This window comes from Artibeus jamaicensis, unplaced genomic scaffold (assembly GCF_021234435.1).
Source record: "Artibeus jamaicensis isolate MK-2021 breed Jamaican fruit bat unplaced genomic scaffold, CSHL_Jam_final contig_468, whole genome shotgun sequence".
NCBI classification, from domain to species: Eukaryota; Metazoa; Chordata; class Mammalia; order Chiroptera; family Phyllostomidae; genus Artibeus; species Artibeus jamaicensis.
Window position 1 is genome coordinate 2160712 of NW_026521846.1, and position 22299 is coordinate 2183010.

The 22299-nt window shown below is 39.6% G+C and overlaps 1 protein-coding gene across 10 annotated transcripts in view; it reads left to right on the forward strand.

The window, feature by feature from the left end:
* LOC119047664 (WASH complex subunit 2A) overlaps window positions 1–22299 on the forward strand; it is a 79799-nt gene that overhangs the window by 21717 nt on the left and 35783 nt on the right. For all 10 annotated transcript variants that reach the window (XM_053667373.1, XM_053667376.1, XM_053667379.1 and 7 more), the window contains exons 12-13: window positions 21027–21145; window positions 21606–21663. In XM_053667373.1, coding sequence (XP_053523348.1) covers window positions 21027–21145; window positions 21606–21663 — 177 coding nt within the window. The remainder of the gene's footprint in view (window positions 1–21026; window positions 21146–21605; window positions 21664–22299) is intronic.

Consider the following 22299-nt stretch of genomic DNA (forward strand, 5'->3'; position numbering starts at 1 on the left):
TTCACCCATTCCCCCACACACCCCTACCATCTGGCAACCGTCAAAACATTCTCTGTATCCATAATTCTGTCTCTGTTCTTCTTGTTTGCTTAGTTTGTTTTTTTGATTCAATTGTTGATAGGTAGTATTTTTGCCATTTTATTGTTTATAGTCTTGATTTTCTTCTTTTTCTTAAATAAGTCCCTTTAACATTTCATGTAGTAATGGTTTGGTGATGATGAACTCCTTTAGTTTTTTTCTTGTCTGGGAAGCATAGACATCTACCCTTTGATTCTAAAAGATAGCATTGCTGGATATAGCAATCTTGGCTGTAGGTTCATGCTTTTCATGACTATTTCTTGCCAGTCCTTTCTAGCCTGCAAAATTTTTTTGAGAAATCAACTGGCAGTCTTATAGGAACTCCTTTGTAGTTATTATCTGCTTTTCTTTTGCTGCTTTTAAGATTCTTTACCTTTAACCTTTGGCATTTTAATTATGATTTGTCTTGGAGTGGGCCTTTTTTGCATCCATCTTGTTTGGGACTTTCTATGCTTCCCGGACTTGCACGTCTATTTTCTTCATTAAATTAGGGAAGTTTTCTTTCATTATTTTTTCAAATAGATTTTCAATTTCTTGTTCTTTCTCTTTTCCTTCTGTACCCCTATGATGTGAAAGCTGGACCTCTTGAAGTTGTCCCAGAGGCTGCTTACACTATACTGATTTTTTTCGGAATCTTTTTTTTTCTTGTTGTTCTCATTGGTTGCTTTTTGCTTTTTATGTTCCAAATCTTGATTTGATTCTAGCGTTAGCCACTCTACTGGTGTTTCCCTCTAACTTGTTCTCTTTCTTTCTTTCTTTCTTTCAAGATTTTATTTATTTATCTTTAGAGGGGAAGGGAAAGAGAGGGGGAGAGAAATATCAATGTATGGTTGTCTCTCTTGTGTCCTCTGCAACCCAGGCATGTGCCCTAACTGGGAATTGAACCGTGGTTGTTTGGTTTGCAGGCCCGTGCTCAATCCACTCACCTATACCAGCCAGGGATGTTTTTTATATTAATTAGTGTATCCTTTGTTTCTGACTGGATCTTTTTTATGCTGTTGGGTCCTCACTAAGAGCATCCTTATAACCAGTGTTTTGAAATGTGCATCTGACAGGTTGCTTATTTCCTTTTTGTTTAGCTCTTTTTCTGGAGTTCTGATTTGCTGTTTCATCTGGGCCATATTTCTTTTCTTTCTTTTTTTTTTCTTTGTAAGATTTTTATTTATGCCCTGGCTGGTGTGGCTCAGTGGATTGAGTGTGGACCTGTGAACCAAAGGATCGCTGGTTCAATTCACAGTCATGGCATATGCATGGGTTGTGGGCCAGGGCCTCAAAAAAAAGGATTTTATTTATTTATTTATTTATCTATCTTATCATTTTCTTAAACATGAAAATGAAAGAGAATTTGTTTTTAAATACATCCAAATGAAAACTATTCATAGTGTTCTCGTTTGGCATCAGATTTATGTAGTAAATGCTAAAGTAACTTTTTAAGATAAAAGTAAAGTTTAAAAAAACGTATTAGTTAAAATCTAAATTTAAGACAGGAGTGAAGATAAGGTTAATGGAAACTTGCAATTCTTAATTAAACATTGATTGCATACTTAACAATTTTCCTTGAATTTAATTTAGATGTCTTTACCTTTTTAAGAAAAATTATTTTATTATTGTTCAGTTACACTTCTCTGCATTTTCCCCACATGATTCCTCCCCAACCCCAGTCAAACCTCCCTCCTTCCGTCCCTCCCTCGCTTTCACTCTCTCCCTTGGTTTTGTCCATCTGTCCTTTATACTTGTTCCTGAAAACCGTTCTCCCCATTACCTTCATCCCTCCTCCCCCCGATTACTGTCAGATTGTTCTTCACTTCAGTGTCTCTGGTTATATTTGTTTGCTTTTTTCTTTTGTTGGTTATGTTCCAGTTAAAGGTGAGATCATATGGTATTTACCCCTTATTGCTTGGCTTATTTCACTTAGCATAATGCTCTCCAGTTCCATCCATGCTGTCATAAAGGGTAGGAGCTCCTGCTTTTTCTCTGCTGCATAGAATTCCATTGTGTTAATGTACCATAGTTTTTTCATTCATTTACTGATGGGCACTTAGGTTGCCTCCAGCACTTGGCTGTTGCGATTGTGCTACTATGAACATTGGGGTTCATAGGTTATTTTGGATTGGTGTTTCAGGGTTCATAGGATATAATCCTAGCAGCGGAATACTCAGGTCAAAAGGAAGTTCCATTTTTAGTTTTCTGAGGAAATTCCATACTATTTTCCACAGTAGCTGTACCAGTCTCCAATTCCCATGAATAGTGCACTAGGGTATCTTTTCTCCACATCCTCTGCGACAGTTGTTTGTTGATTTGTTTATGATGGCCATTCTGACCTGTGCGAAGTGGTATCTCATTGTGGTTTTAATTCGCATCTGTGTGATGCTGAGTATCTTTTCATCTGTCTCTGGGCTCTTTCTGTCTCCTCCTTGGAGAAGTGTCTGTTCAAGTCTTTGTTCCATTTTTTAATTGGGTTTTTTGTCTTCCTGGAGTGGAGTTCTGTGAGTTTTTTATATATTTTGGAGATCAAATCCTTGTCCGAGGTATCATTGGCAAACAAGTTTTCCCATATAGTTCTCTTTTCATTTCAATGCTGTCTTCTTTAGCCATGCACAAGCTTTTTTAATTTGATGATGTCCCATTTGTTTATTCTTCCCTTTATGTTCCTTGCTTTAGGAGACATATCATTGAAGATGTTGCTGTGTGGACTGTCTGAGATTTTCCAGCTGATGATTTTCTCTAGGACTTTTATGGTGTCATGACTTGCATTAAAGTCTTTTATCTACCTTGAATTTGTTTTTGTGTATGGTGTAAGTTGGTTTTCGAGTTTCATTTTTTTGCATGCAGCTGTCCAGATCTCCCAGTACCATTTGTTGAAGAGGCTATTTTTACTCCATTTTTTGCTTCTTCGTTCTTCATCAAATATTAATTGACCAAGAGACTAGGTTTATTTCTGCGCTCTCTATTCTGTTTTATTGGTATATGTGCCTGTTCTTACGCCATTATCAGGCTGTATTGTTGACAGTGGCTTTATAATACAGTTTGATATCAGGTACAATCCCTCCTACCTTGTTTTTCTCAAAATTGCTACAGCTATTCAGAGTCCTGTATGGTTCCATATAAATTTTTGAAATATTTGTTACATATCTTTGAAATATGTCATGGGTACTTTAATAGGGATTGCATTGAATCTGTAAATCACTTTGGATAATATGGACATTTTGATGATGTTAATTCTTCTGATCCATGAACACAGTATGTGTTTCCATTTGTTTGTATCTTCCTTAATTTCTTTCTTCAGTGTTGTATAGGTTTTGAGTGTAAGTTTTTACCTCCTTGGTTAGGTTTATTCCTAGGTACCATATTTTTCTTGTTGCTTTATCAAATGTTTTTTTTTTCCTGATTTCTGTTTGTCTTATTTCATTGATGATATACAAAAATGCCTTTGATTTCTGAATATTGACTTTGTATCCTGCTCTTTTGCCAAATTCACTTATTAGGTTGAGTGGTTTTTTTGTGGAATCTGTAGGATTTTCTATATAAACTATCATGTCATCTGCAAACAATTACAGTTTTGCTTCCTTCTTTTCAATTTGGGTGCCTTTTATTTCTTTTTCTTGTCTTATTGCTGTTCCTAGGACTTCCAATACAATGTTGAATAGAAGTGGTGAAAGTGAGCATCCTTGTCTTGTTTGTGATCTTGGTGAAAAAGATTTTAGTTTTTGCCTATTGAGTATGATGTTGTCTTTAGGTCTCTCATATATGGCCTTTGTTATGTTATGTTCCTATATTTCTACTTCGCAGAGTGTTTTTATCACAAATAGTGCTGTACCTTATCAAATGCTTTTTCCATATCTATTAATTATGATAATGTGATTTTTGTATTTCATTTTGTGTATGTGATATATTGCATTTAATGATTTGTGAATATTGTACCATCCTTGCATCCCTGGGATGAATCCCACTTGGTCATGTTTCATCATCCTTTTAATGTAGTGCTGGGTGTGGTTTGCCAATATTTTGTTGAGGATTATGGTGTCTGTGTTCATCAGCAATACTGGCTTGAAGTTTTCTTTCTTTCTGTTTTTTTAATATTTGTTTTATTGATTATGCCATTACAGTTGTTCTATTCCCCCCTTCATTCCCCTCCACCCTGCACAGCTCCACCCCTACCATTCCCCCCCTTTAGTTTATGACCATGTGTCTCAAGTTCTTTGGATTCTATATTTCCCATACTATTCTTGCCCTCCCCTATTTTCTACCTACCGTCTATGCTACTTATTTTCTGTACCTTCTCTCCCCTTCTCCTTCTCCCACTCCCCTGTTGCTAACCCTCCATGTGATCTTCATTTCTATGGTTCCACTCCTGATCTAGCTGTCCTTTTAAATTGCTTTTGTTTTAGATGTGGTTGTTAATAACTGTGAGTTTGCTGTCCTTTCACTGTTCATATTTTTTATCTTTTTCTTAGATAAGTCCCTTTAACATTTCATATAATAAGGGCTTGGTGATGATGAACTCCTTGAATTTGACCTTATCTGAGAAGCACATTATCTGTCCTTCCATTCTAAATGAAAGCTTTGCTGGATAGATCAATCTTGGTTGTAGGTCTTTGGATTTCATGAGTTGGAATACTTCTTTCCAGCCCCTTCTTGCCTGTAAGTTCTCTTTTGAGAAATCAGCTGACAGTCTGATGGGGACTCCTTTGTAGGTGACTGTCCCTTTATCTCTTGCTGCTTCTAGGATTCTCTCTTTCATTTTAATCTTGGCTAATGTAATGATGATGTGCCTTGGTGTGTTCCTTCTTGGGTCCAACTTGTTTGGGACTCTCTGAGCTTCCTGGATTTCCTGGAAGTCTATTTCCTTTGCCAGATTGGGGAAATTCTCCTTTATGATTTGTTCAAGTAAGTTTTCCACTTGTGGCTGTTCCTTTCCCCTGTCTGGTACCCCTATAATTAGGATGTTCGAGTGTTTAAAGATGTCCTGGAGGTTCCTGAGTCTCTCCTCATTTTTTTGAATTCCTGTTTCTTCATTCTTTTCTGTTTGGTCATTTTTTTCCTCCTTCTGGTCCACTCCTTTGAGTTGAGTCCCAGTTTCCTTTCCATTACTATTTATTTCCCGTGCATTTCCATTCATTTCAATTAGTTTAGCCTTCATATGTTCCTCTAATTTGTGACTAAAATCAACCAGTTCTGTGAGCGTCCTGATCACCAGTGTTTTGCACTGTGCATCTGAAAGTTTGCTATTTCTTCGTCACTTAGATTTATGGGCTCTAGGGGTTTGAGATCTTCTTAGGCCATCTTTGGTCTTTTCGTGCCCATTAAGTATGAGGAGCGGAGCCTTAGGGGCAGGGCGGGGCCTCCAGGGCGGGTCGCTCAGTTGTGACGCCGTATGTGGAGGCAGGGTCAGAGCCGGGAAATGGCGGCCATCTCTGCTGCCTCCCGTGGCTGGGACCTGCTAGGGCCGTCTCACTGCCCACTTCCTCGCTGGTCTGTCTGTGCAGGAATGTGCCAGCACAGTCAACCCACTGCCCTTCACCCTCGCTGGGTCCGCTGGTCGCTCACTGGGTTGGCCCTTTGCAACCCTATGCCTGGGATCTGGGCATCTGAGTCTGTCTGACCCAGTTTTCCTGTGCAACCCCGCTCCACCAGCTGCTGGTTTCACCCCTCTTATCAGTCAGGCTGAAGAATTCGTTGTTATCGGACTTCCGAAAAGTTCAGTTTTCTGTGTTCTGGCTGTGTTTTCTGTTGCTAATATTTTGTTGTCTCTAAACTTGGTTGTGTGAGAAAGCAGGGAGTCTCCACCTATGCCTCCATCTTGGCGGAAGTAGTTGAAGTTTTCTTTCTTTGTTGTGTCTATCTGGTTTTGGAATTAGGATGATGCTGGCTTCATAAAAAGAGTTTGGGAGTCTTCTATCTTCTTGAATTTTTTTGAATAATCTCTGAAGGATAGGGAATAGCTCTTCCTTAAATGCTTTGGTAAATTCTCTTGTGAAACAGGTCTTAAGGCTTTTATATGTCAGAAGCTTTTTGATTACTGGTTCAATTTTATTACCTGTTACTGATCTATTCAGGCTTTCTGCTTGTTCTTCATTCAGTTTTGCAAGATTATATTCTTCTTGAAATTTGTCTATTTTACCTAGGTTTTCAAATTTCTTGGTATATAGTTCTTCATAATTTCTTATAATTCTTTGTATTGTAAGAAAGTGTTATCAGTTGTAATCTCTCCTCTTTCATTTCTGATTGTTTTTATTTGGGTCTTTTCTCTTTTTCTTGATGAGTCTGCTTAAAGGCTTGTGAATTTTGTTTATCATTTCAAAGAACCAGCTCCTGGCTTTATTGATGTTTTAGAATTGTGCTTTTAGTCTCTTTGTCCTTTAATTCTGCTCTGATTTTGGTTATTTCTTCTACTATCTCTGGGCTGTCTTTGTTGTTGTTCCTTGAGTTCTTGTAGGTGTAGGGTTAGGTTGTTTGTAGGTGTAGGGTTAGGTTGTTGGTTTGAAATGTTTCTATCTTTTTTAGGTAGGCCTGTATTGCTATGAACTTCCCTCTCAGGACTGCCTTCTCTGTGTCCCATAAGTTTTGGATTGTTGTGAGTTCATTTTAATTTGTTTCCAGAAACTCTTTGGTTTCTTTCTTAATCTCATTCTTAACTCATTCATTTTGTAATAGCATGCTATTCAAATTCATGAGTTTGAGTGTTTTGGGTTTTTTTCCTTGAGTTTGGTTTTTAGTTTCAGTACCTTTTAGTCAGAGAATGCATGATATGATTTCATATTTCTTGAATTTTTTGAGGCTTGTTTTGTGTCCTATCATGTAGTCTGTATTTGAAAATATTTCGTGTACATTTGAAAAGAATGTGTATTTAGCTTCTTTGGAATGAAAGGCTCTGTGTATATCATTTCAGTCCATTTTATCTAGGGCATTGTTCAGTGCCACAATATCTTTGTTGATATTTTGTTTGGAAGATCTGTCCATTTTTGATAGTGGGGTGATGAAATCCCCTACTATAATTGTGTTGCTGTCAATAGGTTTCTTGGCATCCTCCAAGATTTTCTTTATGCATTTGGATGCTCCTATGTTAGATGTATATATATATATAATGTTTATGTTTTCTTGATGGATTCTTCTCTTGAGTATTATGACATGTCCTTTTGGGTCTCTTTTTATGGCTCTTTTTTGTTTAAGTCTATTTTGTCTGATATGAGTATTGCTACCCCAGATTTTTTTTTTCCTGTCCATTTGCTTGGAATATTTGTTTCCAGCCCTTCAGTTTCAGTCTGTGTAGGTGTTTTGTTCTGAGGTCGGTGTCTTGGAGGCAGCATATGTGTGGCTCATGATTTTTATCTAGTCAGTTATTCTGTGTCTTTTCATTGGAGCATTTAATTCATTTATGTTTAAGGTTATTATTGATAGGTACTTATTCATTGCCACTTTTTCATACCTGTGGTTTTCTGCCTTTTCTTGAAGCAGACCTGTTAGTATCTTTTGAAGAGCTGGTTTGAAGAAGATATTCTTTGAGAATTCTTTAGTCCTGGAAACTCCTTATTTTGCTTTCGATTTTAGTTGAGAGTCTTGCTGGACATAGTAATCTCAGTTTCAAGCACTTGGTTTTCATTACTCAGAGTATTTCTTGCCATTCCCTTTGGCTTGGAGTGTTTCCATTGAAAAGTTAGCTGCTAACCTTATTGGGGCTTCCTCTATGTTACTTCCTGTTTCTCCCTTGCTGCCTTTAAGATTCTCTCTTTGTCTTGGAATTTTGCCATTTTAATTCTGATGTGTCTTGAAGTGGGCCTCTTTGGGTTCCTCTTAATGGGGACTCTCTGTGTTTCCTGGATTTGTGTGACTTTTTCTCTTGTCAAATTAGGGAAGTTTTCCATCATTACTTTTTCAAGCAGGTCTTTTATCCCTTCTTTTCTTCTTCTGATGTCCCTGTTATACACATATTATTACCTTTCATGTTGTCCTACATTTCTCTTAACCATTCTTCTTTCTTTCTGAGTCTCTTTTCTTTTTCTTGCTCTTTCTGGGTGTTTTTTTTCTACTTTTTCTTCTAGCTTGCTGATCTCGATCCTTTGCTTCATCTAGCCTGCTTTTGATTCCTTCTTCTGTGTCCCTAAAATCAGAAATTATATTCTTCATTTCCTCTTGGCCCTTGTTGATAGTTTCTATTTCCTTTTTCATGTTGCTATAATTTGCATTGAGTTCATTGTAGTTTCCCTGTAGTTTTTGTAATTCTCTGTGAGCTCATTGAGCTTTGTTACAGCCATTGCTTTGAACTCAATATCTGATAGTTGACTTGTCTCTATTTCACTTAGCATTCTTTCTGAGGCCTCCTTTTCTTTAGATACATGTTTGTTTCCTTGTCTTCTTATTGTTCGTGAGATGGTTCTTGTTAGCTTCTGCTGCTTAAATTGATCTCTTGACTATCTGGGTTTATGGTTGAAATTCTATAGTATGAGATCTGTGAGATTCAGTGGTGCAATCTGCTCGATCTCCTGAATTCACTGGTCTTGGGCTGAAGTTTATGTTGGCTCCGTGTCTTTGGGTTTTGATTGTTGTTAGGTCTTTCTTTGGTGGGTACTTTCTTCCAGCTGGTTGAGGGTCCCTCCGTCCACCACATATTGTACTATTCTGTGCATATGTGGACAGGTTGTGTTGAAGCTGGTTCTTCTGTCTATTTGAGGTTTTGGGGCTTCTCTCTTGCTGTTGTTCAGTTGTTTGTTCTGGATAATTTCCTCACTATTTAGTTGTATTTCCAGATAGGTCCTGGGTGGAGGTTACTGTGGCTTCTGCTCCCTCGTTCACCTTCTTCCATTGTTATCTGTTTCTAGTTCCTTTGATGGTGAGTTTCCTTTTCCAGTAGATATACTGGTGTTCACAGCTCCCACCTACTTTTTTTGTGATCACTTCGAGGGGGAAGGCAAAATGGTGTAAGACAGCAGGAGTGTATTCTGTGGTATTTAAAGTATCAACCTTTAGAGAAGAGATAGGAGATCCTTTGCATAGCTGTAGTGTTAAAAGTGATGTTTCGCCCAACTAGCCACTTTTTTAGAAGGGGTGGAAAAAAGGTAAGACTCTTGTTAGGGTTTGGAGGGATTGTGAGTTGGATCTAGAAAGCATTGAGATAGTGAGAGGTCAGATTATGAGGCAAAGTGAGAGTAAAGGAGAGAAAATAGGTGTGGTGTGCGTGAGAACAGAATTAACCACAACAGTAATCAAGTTCTGGAAACCATGAAGTTAGCTAAGATCTGGTGGGGAGCTGTGTAGTATTTACAATTGTATGGAAAAGCAATTATTTACATTGGTAATGGAGCAATAATCATATGACAGAATGTGTGTGATCATAATAACAAGAATAGGAAGTACAGGACCTAGAGTAGTGTGCTGTTGGAACACAAGTGAAATGAAAGATGGAAAATTAAAAATCCACTCAGAGAGAATGAGGGAAACCAGTCAAACAATGCAATTTAACAAACCAAATGAAGAAGACTAAACGAAAAGAAGAGAAATTTAAAAAAACATTAAAAAAAGATGTAAAAATCATGAAAAATAATAATAATACAAATACTCAATAACTATCAAGTTCTCTGGAGTAACAAAGTGAAATTTTTCTCACTGTCTCAGTTGTTGGGATGACCCCTCTTTGGGTTTAACAGTGATCCTTTCACAGCTCCAGGTTTTATTGTCTAACTTGTGGGAATTTTTTTAAAAATGTTTTTAAAAAGAAGGAAGAAAGAATTAAAAATAAAAGCCTTTAAACTGCTGGGTTTAAAGAAGCCAAGTCAGTTCTGCTGGTCTCCCTGGCTGCAGCAGGCCGAGCGAGGATTGGTTTTGCTTTTCTCCCTTCTGTGGTTTTATGGGAATGGGGGCCAGGTCTGAGGTGCACTCTTTGCAGTTGCCAAGCCTCCAGCCCAGTTCCTCAGTTTGCTGCCAGACTCCCAATGCCCTTTTGTACCTGGCCTATACCTTCAGTCCACCAGTTGCGCTGTCCTTGAGGTGCACCAGTTAGGGGCAACTAATGCACCACCTTCTAGCTCTTTTCTGTCCTAGATGCTAGGGACTCTCAGAGTCTATTGAGGGTAGTTCAGCCCCCCCCCCCCCCCCACACACACACACACACATACACTGAGTTTAGTCTTTCTGGGTATTGCTGACTCCCTGAGCCCTGCAGCTTTCTCTTTGGAGGCATCTCTGCCTTCCTATTAGAGAGCAGGTTGGCCCTGCAGGGCAGGGGTGCTACTGTGGCTTCCCTGGCAGACATGGGCAGGTGCTTCCTCTGTTGCTGCACCTGGGGTGGTGGGGTGCAGCACAAGTTGCCTGTAGATGGTGGGGTCAGGCACGCTCCGTCCCCAGGCTGTGGGCATGAGTGCTGAGCCTGCTCTGCTGGGGTGGGATGGGCAGCCGCTGGGCCATCAAGTGGGCCGAGGGGTTAGGTGTGCGCAGTCCTGGGGCTCCTTGCATGTGTGGGTATGGTAATCGGGCCTCTGATTCTGGGCGTAGGTTTGGCATTTGCTGGACTGTGGGTTATGGTGTGCATGGCCTCTGTTGCTGCTGCTACTGTAGCAACAAGAGGTGGACAGGGCAGCAGGGTAAGACTTGTTCCACTCCAGGGACTGCAGGCATGAACAATCGGCCTCTGCTGTTGCAGCGGGAGGGAGCACAGTCATGGGGCAGTGTTGTCGAGCATGCATTGGCCTCCGCTGCCCAGGCATGGTTGGGGTGCAGCTGGGTCTGTGGTACTCCACTGTGCTTCTGGGCTTGGATGGGTACCCTTGCCCCTGGGGCCAGGCATGTGTAGGGGCTTGAGAGGCAGGGTTACAATGGGAGAATTCCCTGAACAGCCCATGAGTGCCTCTGTTTTCTTTTTCTTTTTGAAAAATTCCTCCTATTGAAGCCTTCCACTCTAAACAAATGCCTGGCCTTTCATGCAGCCCAACTCTCCAACCAGACCAGGGACTTTCCAGGTCAGGGTCTGATCTGGCCCAACTCTTCCCAGACGGTGTCCACAGTCTCAGTGGGTGCATACCGCCCCTGTATGTTTGCCACTTCATTCTTAATTTCCCCACGCCCTCCCACCCTTGGACTTAGAGCGTCCAGGTCCCTCCTGGTTGTGCTCAAACCTTGTTTGGCAGGGGAGGGAGCTGTTGATCTGGCTCTCTCCCAAGAATCCTGTGGCAGACCCAGCAGGCACTGGGCCTGAGCCTTCAGCCACCGTGGTCACCGTGCTGGTCTCAGGGACCTTATTGTCCCAAAGCACTCTCCTTACCATGTGATTTTTCAATGTCTTCTACAGTTTTGGCCTCCAATCTTCATATAAGCTGGGATACCAATGGCTGTTCACTTTGTTCCTCAGAAGGTCGGCTAGGTGTTCCATCCAGGCTCAGGGGAAGTGGATCCCACTCCCACCTATCTTACTGCCCTCTTTCCCCCAAACCTATTTATTTTTAGAGAGAAGGGAAGTGAAGGAGAAAGGGAGGGGGAGAAACATCAGTGTGTGGTTGCCTCTCACATGCCCACATCCAGGGACCTGGCCTGCAACCCAGGAATGCATCCAGATGGGAATGGAACCAGAGACCATTGGTTTGCAGGCCTGCACTCAATACACTGAACCACACCAGCCAGGGTGGGCCCTGTTTTTATGTCTCCTCATTTTGGCAGCCTCCTTTGTTCATTTCTATGTATTAGGTAGAATGCATTAACTCCGTGTCTTGGTATGTGGTCCAGTGTAGTATGTGTCCTATAGGGATCAGGGGCACAGCCTCCCCTATCACCTAAACTGAGTTTTCAAGGTACACCCTTCTTGTGGGCTGAGTGTACCTTCCTCTTGTAATTGAGCTGTGGCTGCTTTTGGCAGATTAATGGGAGGGATTTACCCAGGGCAGTTGGTTACAATGATTGGCTGTGACCACTTACCATCAACTTCTCCCCTCCACAGAGGATAAGTTGTGCAGGGGTAGGGTGGTGGTGCTCTAACGTGGTCTGTAGCTCTCCACTGAGTGTGCTGACCCTGAGGTTTCCCAGGTGGTGCAGGCCAAGGTCAGTACCCACTTGTGTTTTGCCCAGGGTTACCTTGCTTGAGCTCTAAAGCAGTCTCAGATGACTGCTACTTCTGCTGGGCTTGGAGGCTGGCTGCTGGCTGCTCATGGTTCTAGGTTTGGGGCTCACTGAGGCCAGCTGTTGCTTGTTTGAGAGGATTTTGGAAGTTGTGCAGCTTGAGCCGAGACCAACAAATCATATGCAAGAGCAGCTTGGGTGGGCCTGTAAGTTGGGTGGAACAGAGTCTCTGGGGATCTCCCAGGTGAGTAAATAGTGTTAGTTAGGTTGATGGAGCATCAAATATGTCACCAGCTAGCTGGTTCCATGGTTCTGTGGGGGGAGGTGCCAGAAAAGGGCCAGTGGCCTCTGCTTACCTTTATGCCAGATACCTCAGTGTCTCCCAGCTTGCCACTGGTGCATTCCAAGCTGACAACCCAGTACCAGAGCTCAGAGAGGAAATCTGAGTAGGTGAGGCCATGTGTGGATTCTTTAAGAGGAACTGCTTGGGGCTTTAGAAGTTTCTTCTGCTGACTCAGTCCCTGCTGGTTTTTGCAGCCAGAAGTTGTGGAGACTTATCTTGCTGGCACTGGAACCCTGGGTTGGGGGGGACTGGTGTGGGGCTGGGGCTCCTTGCTCCCAAGATAGATCTCCTGAATTTTTATCCACCACAAGTGGATGTAGAACCAGCCTGTTCCACATTGTTCCCTTCCTACAAGTTTGGATGGATGTGTTCTAGTTGTCACACTTCTATTCAGGTTGATTTCTGATGGTTCTGAGTGATGGTTTTTCTATATTTTAGTTGTAATTTTGATGTGGTTGTGTGAAGAGGTGAGCCATGTCTGCTTGTGCTGCCTCCTTGACTGGAAGTTTGAGGGTTACTTTTTCTGTACAACCTCTCCAACACTTATTACCTGTCTTGTTGATAATAGCCATTTTAGTAGATGTGAGATGGTATCTCATTTTAGTTTTGATTTGCATTTCCCTAATAGCTAATAAAGTTGAGCATTTGTATGTCTTCTTGGGAGAGGTGTCTGTTCAGGATTCTCTGCTCATTTTTTTAATTGGGTTGTTTGGTATTGAGTTGTATGAGTGTTTTATATACAGGAGTGGGAAAAGTAGCTTTACAGTTTCATGAAAGATGATACAGTGATTAATAACTAAAAATATAAGAGTAAACTTTCATGTACTTAACAGTTATAAACCTGGTTTTGCCCATCCCTGTATTTTGGATGTTAATCTCTAGTTCGAGCTGTTGCTTGCAAGTATCTTCTCCTATTTGGATGGCTGCCTTTTGTTTTGTTGGCTGTTTCTTTTGCTGTGCAGAAGTTTTTTAGTTTGTTATAGTCCTATTCAGTTACTTTTATTTCCCTTGCCTTTGAGGTCAAATTCACATAATTTTCTCTGAGTATGGGGTCTATACCTATGTTTTCTTCTATGTAATTTATTGTTTCATGTCTCACAATGAAGTCTTTGGCCCATTTTAATTTTTGTAAATACAGACAGACTGTAATCTAGTTTTATTAGTTTGCGTGTGGCTTTTCAATTTTATGAGCCCCGTTTATGTAAGAGGCTTTGTTTTCTTCATTGTATGTTTTTAGTGCCTTTGCCTCATATACATGTGGGTTTATTTAGTCTTGGGCTTTGAGTTATTTTCCATTGGTCTATGCATCTGTTTCTCTTCCAGTACCATGGTGTTTTGTTTATTGTAGCTCTGTATTGTAATTTGAAGTCAGAGAGTGTGACACCTCTAACTTTGTTCTTTTTTCTGTGGATTGCTTTGCCTATTTATGGTCTTTTTTTGGTTCCGTACAAATCTAATGATTTTTTGTTATGTTTCTTTAAAACATGTTATTAGGATTTTGATGGGGATTGCATTAACTTTGTATATCGCTTTGGGTAATAAGGACATTGTAACTATGTTGATTCTTCCATAAACATGGAATATCTTTTCATTTCATTGTGTCTTTTTCAGTCTCTCTTAAAAATCCTTTGTAGTTCTCAGTATGTAGGCACTTCACGTCCTTTGTTAAATTTATCCCTAGGTATTTTATTCTTTTAGTTGAAATTGCAAAATAAATTGTTTTCCTTTTTTTTTCTAAAGTTTCATTGTTAGTATATAGAAAAGCAGTGGATTTTTGCACATAGACTTTGTATCTTGCAACATTACAGTACTTGTTAATTGTTTCCAATAGTGTTTTGGTGGAGTCTTTAGGGTTTTCTATATACAAAATCATGTTGTCAGCAAAATGTGACAGTTTTACTTTTTCCTTCCTAATTTGAATGCTTTTGATTTCTTTCTCTTGCCTGATTGCTTTGGCTAGGACTTCCAGAACTATGTGTATATTGAATAAAAGTGGTAAGAGTGGATATATTTGTCTTATTCCTGATTTTAGAGGAAAAGCCTTCAGTTTTTCACCATTGAATATGATATTGGCTGAGGGTTTGTCACATATGGCCTTTATTATGTTGAGATATTTTCCTTTATACCTACTTTGATGAGTGTTTTAATCATAAGTGGATGTTGTATATTATGTGCTTTTTCTGCATAAATCGATAAGATCATATTATTTTTATTATTTTGTTTATGTGGTTTATTACATTGATTGGTTTGCATATGTTGAGTATCCTTGTACCCCTGGAATGAACCCCACTTGATCATGCTGTATAATTTTCTTAATATATTACTGTATTTGATTTGCTAGTATTTTGCTTAGGATTTCTTGTATATGTGTTTATCAGAGATATTGGCTTTTAGTTTTCTTCTTTTGTGTTATCCTTGCTGTATTTTGGTATCAGTTTTATATTGGCCTCATAAAATGTATTAGAAAGTATTGCCTATTCTTCAGTTATTTGGAAGAATTTGAGAAGACTGAGTATCAAATCTTTGAACATTTCATAGAATCCACTAGTGAAGCTATCTTGTCCTGGACTTTTACTTTTTGTGAGGTTTTTGATGGTTGTTTCAATTTTTTTATTGTTGATCAGTGTATTTAGACTTTTCAGTTCTTTGTGTTTCAGTGTAGGAAGGTTATATATGCGGTCTGTCTAGAAGGTATGCAGCCTTATAATATGAAAAATAGAGACACTTACTGAAAAAGATGCAACACACAAGAAACATTGTATATAGGACAGTGATGTCTCAGTCCCCTTCAAAGTAGGTACCTAGGTGGATAAAAGTCTTAAATATAAGCCATAACACCATTAAAGTCCTAGAGGAAAACATAGGCAGGAAAATCTCAGATATTTCACACAGCAGCATATTTACTGATATGTCCCCTAGAGCAAGGAATATAAAGGAAAGAATAAACAAATGGGATCGCATAAAAATAAAAAGCTTCTGTGTAGCTAAAGAAAACAGTATTAAATTAGCAAGACAACCAACTGTATGGGAAAATATATTTGCCAACGATACCACAGACAAAGCTTTAATCTCCAAAATATACAAAGAACTTACACAACTCCACTATAAGAAGACAACCAACCCAATTAAAAAATAATGGGCAAAGGACTTGAACAGACACTTCTCCAAGGAGGACATACAGAGGATCCAGAGACACATGAAAAGATGCTCAATATCATTAGCTATCAGAGAGAGGCAAATTAAAACCACAATGAGATACCACTTTACACCAGTCAGGATGGCTATCATAAACAAAGCAACAAACAACAAATGTTGGAGAGGTTGTAGGGAAAAGGAGACCCTAGTTCACTGTTGGTGGGATTGTAGGCTGGTACAACCATTATGAAAAACAGTATGGAATTTTCTTAGAAAAATAAAAATCAACCTGCCTTTTGACCCAGCAATTTCACTGCTAGGATTATATCCCAAGAATCCTAAAGCATCAATTTCAAAGAACCTATGCACCACAATGTTCATAGCAGCACAATTTACAATAGCCAAGAGTTGGAAGCAACCTAGGTGCCCATCAGTAAATGAATGGATCCAAAAATTGTGGTACATATACACAATGGAATTCTATGCAGCAGAGAGAAAGAAGGAGTACTACCCTTTGCAACAACATGGATGGAACTGGAAAGCATTATGCTGGGTGAAATAGGCCAGGTGGTGAAAGACAAATATCATATAATCTCACCTTTAACAGGAAGCTAAACAGTGAAACAAACAAGCAAGCAGAATAAAAACAAAAGACACTGAAATAGAGAACAGGGGGACAGTGACCAGAGGGGAGAGGGAAGGGAATTTAAGGGGAAAAAAGGGGAGGGATTTGGAGGAACAAGTATGAAGGACACAAGGACAAGAACTAAGGGGGGTGGAAATGGGAGGGAAGTGGGAAGCACAGGGTGGGGCGGGCTGGGATGGGAGATAGAAAACTGTACTTGAAAAATCATTAAATAAAATTTAAAAAAACAAAAAACAAAGTAGGTACCTTGGGACCTTACACAGTTCTTCCATTTGTCATTAGTCACCCCATCGCATCTTTCTGAATCTCATCAACAGTCTGAAATCTCTTCCCTTTCAAAAGTGGTTTTAGTTTTGGGAAAAGCCAAAAGTCCCAGGGCACCAAATTTGGGCTGTAGGTGGGTGAGTTACCTAGATGATTTGATGTTTTGCCAAAAATCTCAGCAGTAGATGTGATGCGTGAGTGGGTGCATTGTTGTGATGAAGCTGCCAGTCACCAGTTGCCCATAGCCGCAGCCTTCAGAATCATCCAGATAGTTTCCATGGAGGAATATTCAAGCTTAACTCAAAATTTTGTGCAGAATAAATGATGTAAGTAGTTCGTTGCTGTACTCGCTCAGTCATTTTGAATGTGATGGCCACACAGTACACATGATCACTCAGTGGCTTGTACTGTCCCTACTAACTAGTTATAGTGAAGTCGTCATTGTTTATGCATGCACATTCCAGTCTGCTTTCCTTTACTACCAGGTTACATCAATGTCACACAAACCGTTCTCATTAAATTAACAAAGGCTGGACTTTTTCCAGACAGAACTCTCTAGGAATTTGTCCATTTCTTTTAGGTCATTGAATTTGGTGGCATATAGTCTTTCATAGTATTCTGGTATGATTTTTGTATATCTGTAATATCTTTGGTAATATCTTTTCTTTCATATCTGATTTTGTTTGTCTTTTTCTTTCCTTAGTGAGTTTAGCCAGAGATTTGTCCATTTTATTAATTTAAAAAAAACCAGCTCTTTGTTGCATTAATGTTTTTGTCTATTCTTTTTGTTCTCTATTTTATTTAATTCTGCTCTAGTTTTTATTATTTCCCTTCTGCTCACTTTGGCTTGCTTTTGTTCTTCTTCCTCTAGTTCTTTAAGATGTAACATTAGGTTGTATACTTGGGATATCTCTTGTTCCTTGAGATAGGCCTATAATGGCATGAACTTAGCTATTGTTACTTCCAGTGTATCTCAGAAGTTTTGATATGTTTTGCTATTTTCATTTGTCTCTATATATCTTTTGACCTCATCTTTATTTCTTCTATGACACAGTCTTTTTTTAGTAGCATGTTGTTTAATCTCCCCATATTTGTGAGGTTTTTTGCTTCCTTTTTGCTGTTAATTTTTAATTTCAAAGCATTGTGTTCAGAGAATATGTTTGGTACAATTTCAGTCGTGTGTTGAGGTTAGTTTTGTTCCTGAATATGGTCTGTCTTTGAGAATTTTTCATGTGTACTAGAGAATAATGTATAATCTGGTGTTCTGGAATGAAAGATTCTGTGTCAGTATGTCCCTTTGGTCTTAAGGGACATAAGGCTGTCACTTAAGGCTGATTTTGTGTTTGGAAGATCTATCTATAGCTGTCAATGGGGTTCCCTACTATGATTGTATTTTGTCAGTTTCTCTTTTTAGTTCTGTTAGTAGTTAGTTGCTTATCTATTTCAGTGTTTCCTGATTGAGTGCATATATATTGAGAAATGTGATATCTTCTTGATGTAGTGTCCCCTTTGTCTTTATAAAATGTCCATCTTTGTCTCTTGTCACCTTTTCTATCTTGCACTATCTTTTGTCAGATAAATATGTATGGGTGTCATTTGCTTGGAGAGTCATTTTCTACCCTATCACTTTGAGTTTATATTTGTCTTTGCAGCCTCAATTTGTCTCCTGAAGACAGCATATGGTTGGGTTTTGTTTTCTGATTTGGTCTGCTACTTTGTGCTTCTGTTGGTTAATTCAGTCCATTTACATTTAGGGTAATTACTGATATATGAGGCTTTCCTATAGCCATTTTATCTTTTGTTTTCTGGTAGCCCAGTGTCTTCCCTGGTTCTTGTCTTTTGTGTTTCTGTCTGTTGTTCTTGATTGGTATTCTATTCCTTTTTCCTCTGTTTTCTTTCTTTTAAAGGTATATGTCTCAGTTTTGGCATTTTTGTGTGTGGTTACCATTAGGTTTACGTTAAAGTTTTATATACGTAGTAGTCCTGTTTCTTTCGAAAGCACCTAATCTTCATCCCCCTTTGTAAAATCAGACCTTCACCCCCTCCCCTTTTATGTTTTTGTTGTCACAAATTATCTTTGTCTGCACTGTGAGTTTATTTCTGAATTGCAGTAACTGTTGTCTTCTCTTTTTAATGCTCTTACCTTCTTTAGTTTTTATGTGATATGTAAGTGTATAGTATCCTATTATCTTTTTAAAAAGATTTTATTTATTTTTAGAGAGGGGAAAGGAGTGAGAGAGGGATAGAAACATCAGTGTGTGGTTGCCTCTTGAGCCACTCCCTGCTGGGGCCTTAGCCAGCAACCTCGGCATGTGTCCTGACTGGGAATCGAACCAGCAACCCTTTGGTTCACAGTCTGGTGTTCAGTCCACTGAGCCACACTAACTAGGGCTAGTTCATTCTTTATATTGTATTTCTTACTGAGTTCTTCATCTCCAGAATTTCTATTTGGTTTCTTTAAAAAGTTACAGTCTCCTTTGTAAAGTACTCATTTTGTTCATTTATTTCATTTCTGAGTTCATTAAACTGCCTTTGTTCTCTCTTTTTTAAGAAAAAGACTATTTATTTTTAGAGAGAAAGGGAGGGAGAAAGAGAAGGGGAGAAACATCAATGTGCAAGATAGATCTATTGGTTGTCTCTTGCATGCACCCAAAGGGGCACCTGGCCCACAACCCAGTCATGTGCTTTACTGGGAATTTGTTGGTGACCTTTCAGTTCACAGGCTGGCACTCAATCCACACCAACCAGGGCTGGTTTTCTTGTAACTTGTTTAATTTTTTGAAACTGCAGTCTTGAATTCTCTGTAATTTAAATCATATACTTCTTTGTCTTTTTTTTTCTATAGATTTTTTATTTTCTTTCTGATTTGCCTTTTTACCTTGGTTATTTCTGGTATTTGATGGATTCTTTCTCTGTCTAGGCATCTGTGTATGAGTGGCATATTTCTAGTAGATTGATCAGAAGCCTTTCTATTATTTTTCCAGTAGGTGGTGTGGAATCCCAAGGTTTGTGTTGTTGTTGTTGTTCTCTTGCACTGCTTTGGCTCTCAGATCTCTGCAGGATGGCAGAAAATGTTCTGTGTTTCCTGAGACGGTGGGCATCTCCTCTGTGTTCGGGTCACCTTGGTCTCAGGGCACCAACCCTGCAGGGGAATGTGGTAGGCCATGGTGTCCATATCTGTGAGATCCCAGTGCTGTCCCCTGTAGCCAGATGCTGTCAGGCGGCAGCTGGGATATGTGGGGGTGGGGTGAGCTGGGGGAAGCTGGCTGCTGTCTTTCTTGTTTTGCCCTCCCAGTGATGCTGACTGGTAGACTCAGTGGACTTCCTTCCGTCTACTGGACCCTGGGGTTAGTTGTAGAGGATACCTGTCACTCAGGGAAAGAATGTTTCTCTAGTACCAGCTCTCAGTTTTGCAGATTGTTCTCTGCAAGCAGACACTCACTGCTACGCTTTTTCTGGGGCCTGCTGCTTTCTCTGTAAGTGTTAGTGGGGAGGGTTCTGGCTGTGTGAGGAGAGGCAGGAAGGCTCTGTAGCTTTCTTTCTTTCTTTGTAATACTGATTGCCAGGCAACTGGCCACACCTCTGAGCTTTGTGGCTGCTCAAGTCTGTGGACTAAGTCTAGCCTCAGTTCCTACTTCTGCAGGAATGTTCAATGTATCTCTTAGCTTTTCCCAGCTGGCATGGCTGGAATGCCAGTGGCAACCTGAGTCCTCTCCTCTTCAGGGTGAGCGCTGCAGTGAGCTCCAGGCTGCCAGCTTCAGACCGTGTCTTTGGCTTCTCTCAGCTCTTCTCCCATTCCAACTCCATGGGTTTTTTTCCCCACTTGTCCACTTTTAGGTGCTTCAATGCACGGATTTCTCAGATGTGCTTGTGTGTTAAGCAGGGAATCCTTTGTTGAATTATACCTGTTTAAATTGTTGAAACTTTAAGGGGACCTCTCATGCTAGCATCTCTTTGATGTCACCCAATTCTGTTCTTTTTAGGTGGCTCTTAACTCAGGAGTATCACTTACATAATTCATGGTACACATTTTAAATGCTTGATAAATGGAGTCTGTCTCTTCATTCATGTTTTTAGAGCATTTAAAAGCATGGTTTGGCTGCTGGGAGGAGAGATGGATGTGAAGGAAAAAGTGCTGTGAAGATTTGAATTACTAGATTTTATATCAATAGTCAGTTGTATTTCTGGAATTCTCTAAAAGTATGAAAACTGGGAAATCTAGCATTTTTTTTTCAGTAAAGAAGGTATTAGCCTGTGTCATATTAAACAGTAATATCTATTACATTCCCACTTGAGACCATCAGTTCACAGATCTCTTTGTTTAGTCTGTTCCCTTTCCCCACATTTATGGTAAGTTGGGTCTTGAATGGCAATTGAACAGTATAATTGCTTCAAGAAAAATAAATATGGTTAGATAAATTTAATGCCAATTATGGAGAAGTTGTGAAGGCTAACCTCTGGAATTTGAGTTCCAGCTTCATCTTTAACTGTCCCTGCAAAACATTTTTTTCTGTTTGCTAGATGAAGAGGATAACTTGTTCACACCCCCCAAACTGACCGATGAAGACTTCTCGCCATTTGGTTCTAGACATGGTCTCTTCAGTGGAGGGAAGGGACTTTTTGATGATGAGGATGAGGAGGTGAGTCATTGGTAATCTGAAGCTCTCCATAGTTGTGTTTTGGAAGGAATGCACTTTGTTCTTTTAGTAGGGAAAAAATGGCTTCTTGGTTGGAAGTTACTTCTGCTTTTATAGCTGGGGAAATTTGAACTGAGAATCACAAAGAGAAAATGTTATATCTTGGCTCTCTTTGTAAGGTGGGAAGAGTATGTGAAAGTGTTAATAGTGAACAGTGTACTTGATTAGCAAGTTGTTTCTTACCTTATCTGTTGTCATCTTCCATGTTTGTATTTTAATTCTTAGACAGACCTAATTTATTTATGGTCTGATTTGCCATAGTCTTTACTTGGGAGCTGATTTTCTGTCAGAACAGCAAGTATCTTTAAACTTTACAAGTACTTTTCTTTAGAAAGCCTCAAATGCAGCTGCCTTTTCCCACTGTTTTTTTGAATTCTTTGTCATTATACCATGTTACAACCAGAGCGACCTCTTCACGGAAGCCCCTCAGAATCAGGCGGCTCGAGCACCTGTTAGTGAAGGTAAGCTTGGACTGAGACTGACTGTGCTTGTTTGTGTGCAGATTCCAAAGCTGTTTACTGCCCACTAGGAGCCGAAGTCCTTGAAGTTGTTCAGACTTTGCTCTTTTGGTAGGCAGGAAGCTGTTATGTGTGCCCTGTTATAGTTAATGTGTTGGAAGAAACAAAGAGTACCATCTGTAAACCCACATCACAGTTTTACCTCTTAGAGAATTCATTAAAAAGTCAAACAGGAATAACACTCTAGAAGCACTGAGGATAGTTTTAATCAATTTAATTCAAAGACACATTCCTAAAATTCTGCATATAAATTGGGGGTTGGTAAATTGGGGATCCCCAGCCTAGTGTGCATTATAATCAGCTGCGGACTTTTTAAAAGGCACACATAAAAAATTAAAAAACTTACAAATTTTATTTCTTTAGGTCTGTGTGAGTTCTTGGGAATTAGGAATTAGTTATTTTAAGAAACTTAGTCTTCCCAGGCCATGAGCTGTCAGATTTCGGACTTGCTATGACACCACCTTGATTATTATATGGTTTCTGTTCTCTACTTTTTGCACTGGAGACTTGCCTAGTTTCCCTCTTTTTCGTTACTGTCTTCATTTTCACTAATGTCTCATATTTATTGCCTTTTTTTGG